A 7,595-nucleotide genomic window follows, 5' to 3' on the forward strand; every position below is an offset into this window, starting at 1 on the left:
GGACAATGAGACATAGAGAGACACTAAGTGACTTCTTCCACACGGGAAAAGTCTGTGGTGGAGCAGGGAAGTGAATTCAGACATCTGAAGTCCATGTTTAGTTCCTAAACACTGGCCCATCCTGCAGCTCTAATGGTCTATAATGACTGAATTGAGGCCTGAGTTCCAAAGCACTCTCTAGATGAGGAGATACCTCTGATTGAGATCGCTGCAAAGTACAGACCTCCAACCCTATTAGCCAAAGGACTAGTCCCGCTAGCTGGCAGCAATAGTGACCATTATTACTCTGTGGCTCAGCCACATAGTGGAATCCAGACTCACTAGACCAATGTGTTACACACACAGTAAATATATGCATTCTAAGGTCTCCTTTAGACCCCTCTCAGACAATGTCTTTCATTGCTCAATGGTCTCAGTTCCCATCACAGCAGTCCTTGTAGGCACATTAGACATTTATTCATTGGTGTTGGGTTCACAGAAGATTAATCAAAATGCAGAACCAGTATGTATCAGCGAACACATGGTGCCCTATGTATAGGATCTAGCTACCAGCAGGAGAGAGAGCTTCCTGGACATAACAACCATATAAAGCAATGGATGACAGATGGCCACATATTGGTCATACACCATCGCTGCCATGAGAAAGGACTCTGTGACCACAAGGGTGAGGAAAAATTACATTTGTGCTGCACAGCCAAAGTAGGAAATGGCTTTAGTCTCAGATAAGAAGTTCATTAGCATTTTGGGTGTGATGGAGGAAGAATAGCAGATGTCAACAAACGACAAATGGCTGAGGAAGAAGTACATGGGGGTGTGAAGCTGAGAATCCATCCTGGTTAACACAATCATCCCAAGATTCCCCACCAGGGTGCTAATAGATCACCAGGAACACTACAAAGAGGATGATCAGCAGTTCTGTATGACCTGTAAATTCCAGAAGAATGAACTCAGTCACCACGATGTAGTTTTCCTCATCCATTTCTATGTTACATGTGTGTTATCTTCTGCTGAAAGAACTGAGAAGACGGATAGTGAAGATGAGCTGATCTGGGTAAGTGGGCGACAGAAGGAGCTAATATTAAATCATCCCTATCAATAGGAAAAAAAGGAAATATTAAGGAAAACCTGTGGCAGCTCAATGTGTTGTTACTGCTCCATTCACCAATTAATATGTATCTTCAAGAAAGGTGTCTCTCTAAAGGCCACATTTGTAAATCTATCTTTGTAGATCCTCCTTACAAAAATAAACTTGTAGATGACAATACACTGATTGATCATGCCTCACTAACCATCACCATTGCACCAACAGTGAGATACAGTTATGGAATTACTTTTAGTGTAGATTAAAGGAAAGGTGAAAGAACAAGGTTAAAGCAGGTAAACAAACACACACAAATGAGTTACTGTCACATTTTCAAAGGTAATAGAAGCTTCTATGGTGAAAAGCTCTCTATGTCCTTTAGGTTAAGGAATCTTTGCCCCTCCAAGTCCAGACAGCATCGAGACCAAGTTACTCATTATCAGGGGGATTTATTCCCTTCACTCCAGAATCCAAACTGATGGGATGAGTTCATATGCATGTCTGAACCCTGTTTGACTAGGTAAATTCATGGAGTATAGGTCCATTGATGGCTATTAGCCAGAGTGGGCAGCAATGACGTCCCTAGCCTCTGTTTGCCAGAAGCTGGCAATAGGCAACAGGGGATGGATCACTTGATGAATACCTGTTCTGCTCATTTCCAATGGGACACCCAGCATTAGCAACTGTTGGAAGACAAGATACTGGGCTAGATGGACCTTTGGTCTGACCCAGTATGGCCATTCTTTTGTTCTTATGTTCTTCTGTTTCTCATTTCTGGAGGGAGGAGAAATGCAGTTGACAAGGTCTCTGTCCTTTGATGCTACAAAATGGATCCTCTGCTTTCAATGTGACATCTTGGATACCAGTCGAGCACTTTACCCTAATTAAGGCTTCTTTTCCTGTCTGGTTAGTTACACAATGTGACACATGGCTAGAAAGGGTTAAACACCCTGCAAAATAAATAACCCTCAAAAGACTGTGGAGAGATAAAGTTTGTATTTTTGTGTATTTACATATGTATAAGTAGGATCAACAATGTAATCAAAGTTACTGTCTATGTTGTATTCTGTCATTTAAATGAATTGTAAACACGGGATGTCTCGGTATTCATCTCTCTTTGAAATGTACTGTGAATGGTGGAGGAACAAGCAAATGGCCTTATGTTAATTTGTATAGCTAAGTAGCGGTGGTGGAACTCCTTCAAAGTCATCCTAATAGCCTCTTGGTCTCTGAGGAAATCCCAACTTGTCAAAGAGGACATAAATTGTGTAAAAGATCCTTGGGTCCTGATTCTGTCATCTCAGATCTTTTCAGGCTTCATCAGGGGAAGTTTGAGTCACAAGACTTAGGTCCTAGTTATGCTGGTATACCCTGAATATGAGATTTGGACATTGAACTATAACCTATGAACTATTTCTGAAAGAACTCTTTACAACTATAAAGCTCACCGTCTCTACTATGAATCTGAACCTCAATGGATTGAACTCATGTCTGTATGTATATTGATCTTTTAACCATACTCTCTCTCTCATTCTTTAATTAATTTTAGTTTAGTTAATAAGAATTGTCTGTAGCGTGTATTTGGGTTAGATCTGAAATATTCAATAACCTGGGAGGTGATGTGTCTGATCCTTTGGGATTGGTAGAACCTTTTCTTTTATATGATGAAATAAGAGTTAAGAAATTTTCATATTTGACATGGTACCTGGATGGAGACTTGAGGCTGGATCACTTTAAGGGAATTGTGTTGTTTGGACTTCTGAGTAACCAATAAGGTAATAAAGAAGCTGTTTTATGCTGGCTTGGTAAATCTAAGTATTGGAATATCCACCAGTTTTTTGGGGTTTGGCTGACCCATTCTATTCAGTTCACCCTAATTGAGTGAGCATAGCTGGCTCCCCACTAAGACCCTGGTCACACAGAGTTGCCGAGGTTTATCATGCAAACACTCTGTATAACTTTATATCATAGGATACACATATTATAAGTAGGATTAATACTTCTAGCACCCTACAAGCAGTCCATAAAGTCTAAACAGTAAGCACATTCCTATAGTATTAATATCTATTATAACAATACTAACAAACTTGTTCTGAGTTATTTCCTTTCACAGATAAGTCCTACGTGGCTTAGGCTTTTATTTTACAGTGGACACCAAAAGGCTAAATTTTCCACCATCTCCTTAGGTTATCCATTCCAGAGCTTCACCTCCCTCCTAGTGGAATGGTATTTTGGGGGAGGATTAGCTCAGTGGTTTGAGCACTGGCCTACTAAACCCAGCATTGAGAGTTCACTCCTTAAGGGGGCCATTATAGGGATCTAGGGCAAAAATCTGTCTGGGACTGGTCCTGCTTTGAGCAGGGGGTTGGACTAGATGACCTCCTGAGGTCCCTTCCAACCCTAATATTCTATGAAAAGGTTGCTTGGCGAAAGGTTAACAAGCACTAATGTAGCAGATAAGGCACTAGGCTTAGACTCACGAGACAAAGGCTCTGTTCAAAATTCTGCCATTACCATCCTATGTGACACTGGACAGGTCATTCAATGCTTCTATTTCCCCTCCCACTCTATGGGCTAAATATAAGTTGTAAGCTGGGGCCAAGACTGTTTCTTGCTGTATGTTTGCACAGTTCCTGACAGAATGGGCTCTTAGCTGGCACTAGGGTGTTATACATCATAGAACATGGGGCAAGACTGAGAGCGTCTGTGTAATCTTAGCTGGCCTCACTTGAGTACTTGACTATGAAGCTTTGATTTATTTTGTAATGGTGTTATTAATAAATCCTCCTGAGCACAATGGAGATAATGTGCTCAGGGATGATGGACTGCCATGAGGTCTCTCATGGAAATATGAAAAATATGTGTAAAGGCTTCCATATCAAACAGCCTGGACATCCCTGCTAATTAAAAAACTGATGTGCATCCTCTTAGGAAACTCAGTATCTCAAAAGAACCAGATAATACAAACAATATTATCCGACTTCCTAGCTGGAGGCTCTCTCATCAGTCCAAAAAAGTCAAAGTCATTTGGCAGAATTCTGCTAGGCAATTGTTTTGATGATTGCACACTTAGGATCATAAGCCACCCTGCAATAAACAAAAATATTGGTTTGCTAAAAGTTCGTGACAAACCAAGGGTGAGTAGCTTAATATTTCTGGATGTTCATGACTGCCAAGTCCTAGACAGTTGGGGTAGATAGAATCCTTTTCATTATTTTGTGAAATTGCTGTTCATCTTGCACTGTGGATGTTTCCCCCTCTATCAGCCCAAGTAATGTCTTCTATGACCTGTTCTTCAAATTCTGCTGTCACCATGACATTGCCACAGCCCAACAACTAGCTGCTGCACTGCTCAATTGTTGAGAGGTTTAAGAACAATGTAATTATGCCTTGAGTTGTTGTTTTTTTCCCCCTTCAACTTCATATTATTCCTTTTTGTCCTACCTTCTTCTGGGACTGGCTGGAATTCCCTTTTTTCAAGCTAGGGAACTCCACTGAAGCCCTTTTATGTGAGCTTTCCCCTCTTCATCTTTTCTTTTCTAGTTTATATACATTCACAATTACTGCTCTCCCCTTTTGTTTCCTCCTCCAGATCTTATGCCACTTGTTTCTTTAGTTCACAGCAAGGTCTTTTGGGTCACACTTAATAGTACGTTTATAACTGTAAACAGCTTATTGAAGTCTATAAATCTTATAAATATGCCACAGATATAAGTAGTTGTATATAAGTGGTTATATATACACATCAGCAGATATTATAGACGGATATAGGCCATAGTAATAAGCAAATCATTCACTTGCTGGACTGCATAAAATGTATAACACTATTAACCACTAACAACACATTTATCTATGATTTCTTAACTCTTCATGGCCTATTTATAAATGAAGGCTAAATAAACAGTGTAAAAAATTCAATAGCTTAGGTGAGTTAGAAACCTTAGTCCCATTTTCAAGTGATGTAGGTATGAATGGCCATTTTAAAAAGTATTTTGGCACCTAAAGTTGTAGACAGGTGCTGAATGGGGTTTTTCCAAAAGCAGCCTAGGTACCTTAATCCCCCATTGATTAGGTGCCAAAGGTGCTTTTGAAAATTCGGCTGAGTAGGTATCTGCATCTTTAGGTGCCTAAACTCCTTTAGAAATGTGGCTCTAAGGAATCCTAGTCTCACGTCCTAGTCCGGATGTGGGAATGCCTTGGAGTCAAGGACGAAAGATTTATAACAAGAATTTGAAACCAGCTAACATTACTGAAAAAAGAATAAACAGAAATCTTCCTAGCTCTGTGCTCAGCCTTGTGCTGAGTGCCAGACGCGGACTTCATCTTTTTTTATTACCCCCACTGCTCCTTAGAGTCTAATCTTAGAATCATTCCCTTGGGCAGATCTAGTGGGAACAGATGCAAAGGACTAAATTTGATTTTAAAAAAGATCACGTAGGGGTCTTTTCAGTTTGCTAGAAGACACCTTCTTCTCTTCTCTGATTATCATATTTTCACTCTGTTCCCAGCAAGTAAATCTCAGGCAAGGAATGGCTGGGGACAATGATACTGCAGTAACAGAGTTCTTCCTCCTGGGTCTCACAGACCAGCCCAAGCTGCAGGTCGCTCTTTCTGAGGTGTTTCTATCCATATACATTATCACCTTGGTGGGAAATCTGGGGATGATAATCTTAATCAAGACAGACCCACAACTCCATTCCCCCATGTACTTCTTCCTCATTAACTTGTCCTTCATAGGTATTTGCAGCACCTCAACCATCACCCCCAAGATGCTGTCAACCTTGTGCAATGAGAAGATCATTTCTCATTCTGGGTGCATGGCACAGCAGTTCTTCTATTCAGGGGTCGTACCCCTGGAAGCCATCATGTTGGCAGTAATGGCGTGTGATCACTATGTCGCAGTATGTAATCCCCTGATTTATAATACAGCGATGTCCCCTGAAGTTTGCCTTTGGCTCGTCACCGGTTCCTACGCTGCTGGCTTCACCACCACTTTCGTCCAAGTCAGCTGCACCTTCAGTTTATCATTCTGCAACTCCAGCAAGATCCAGCATTTCTTCTGTGACATCCACCCGCTGCTGAAACTCCCCTGCATGGACACCCACATCAATGAGATTGTGCTCTTTACTTTCAGCTTTGTCATTGGCTTGCCCACTTCTCACAAATCCTCATCTCCTACTCATACATACTCTCCACCTTCCTGCGCATCTGCTCTGCTGAGGGAAGGAGCAAAGCCTTCTCCACCTGTGTGTCTCATTTGACAGTCGTCACTGTGTTTTACGGGAGTACTTGGTTTATATATTTACACCCTACTGCCAGCTATTCACTGGACAGCAACATGGTGGTCTCTGTGTTCTACTCCATAGTGATCCCCATGCTGAATCCCCTGTTCTACAGCCTGAGGAACAAGGAGGTGAAGCGAGCCATCAGGAAAGCCATCAGCAAGAGGATTTCTTTGTAAAACTCACTGCTGAAAGATTGATGCACTTCAAAAACTGGTTAGAGTATTGAGATAATTGATATGGCTCTTGATTCTGCCAGGAGACCAGGAGCTGAGCTTGAAAGACAGAGGTGTAGTTTCGCAGATGGGAAAGGAGCAGGGTTTAAGTTGGTTATTTCAGGGTTAGGGAGTCAGCTGTTCAAGAAGATAGTGATATGTCAGGAGTTGAGAATGTAGAGGATTTTCCCAGTACTTGAACTTCTGTAAGTGCAGCTTTTTCACCTACAAAAGTGGCTGACTGGGAAATAAAGTAGAAGGAAGACTGGGCTCCAAACCTGTTATGGGACTTGCCTGAATTCCTTGAGTATGTCTGCTAGGCAGTTAGTTTTGTAAGATCCAGCTGCTGTACACATACTAATGGTGTAGACATGGCAGCAGAAATGGCAGCTCAACCTAGCTGCTTGAGCACTAGCCTATCCTAGGTACTTACTGAAGTGGATAGCCTGAGCCACCCGCCCATGCTGCCATGGCTACACTGCTATTTTTAGCATGCTAGCTCATTTCAAGCTCATGTCTACACATCTACTGGAGCTGGGACCTACACCTCCAGCAGCACTGTAGACATACCCTAAAGCGGGGAATTTTCTGTTTCTTTTTCTGGTTATGGTGACTTATTTTGCTTATTTTTTAGAAGCATTGTTCTTACTCACGGCACCTGAATGTTTTTCTTCCATTCTTATGCTCCTTAGCAGAGCACCAATGCCATGTATCATTCCTGCTTGCCACCACTAAGTGTAACTGCATGTAGAACATTAATATTTGGGCCAAATATGGCTGCTTCTCTGGTATTGACTTTGATGAAAAATGTTTTCAGTCCTGTATGTGAAGGTTAACTTCCCTAGGAGTAGCAAATATCAACACCTTTCTATGTAAACCATGCATGCCCAGACCAACCTTCTTTTAAAAGAGTTGATTTTTAAATATTGTATTGAATATATATCTATATAATTGTTAAAGGTTGTCCAGTTTGGTACAATTTGAGAAAAAATATGGGGGTAGGTGATGGGGCACATC

General features: G+C 41.4%; 1 protein-coding gene and 1 pseudogene across 1 annotated transcript; one reads left to right on the plus strand and one right to left on the minus strand.

Annotated features, from left to right (window-relative positions):
• Nucleotides 1-453: 453 nt before the first annotated feature.
• LOC116826039 (olfactory receptor 5I1-like) lies at nt 454-979 on the minus strand (annotated as a pseudogene).
• Nucleotides 980-5,598: 4,619 nt separating this feature from the next.
• LOC116826037 (olfactory receptor 5AR1-like) lies at nt 5,599-6,542 on the plus strand. Its single transcript, XM_032782525.1, is given in 2 exon segments — nt 5,599-6,238; nt 6,241-6,542. Coding segments are annotated over 2 exon segments (930 nt in total). The 5' UTR covers nt 5,599-5,610.
• The last annotated feature ends 1,053 nt before the right edge of the window (nt 6,543-7,595 follow it).

Source organism: Chelonoidis abingdonii, chromosome 4 (genome assembly GCF_003597395.2).
Source record: "Chelonoidis abingdonii isolate Lonesome George chromosome 4, CheloAbing_2.0, whole genome shotgun sequence".
NCBI lineage: Eukaryota > Metazoa > Chordata > Testudines > Testudinidae > Chelonoidis > Chelonoidis abingdonii.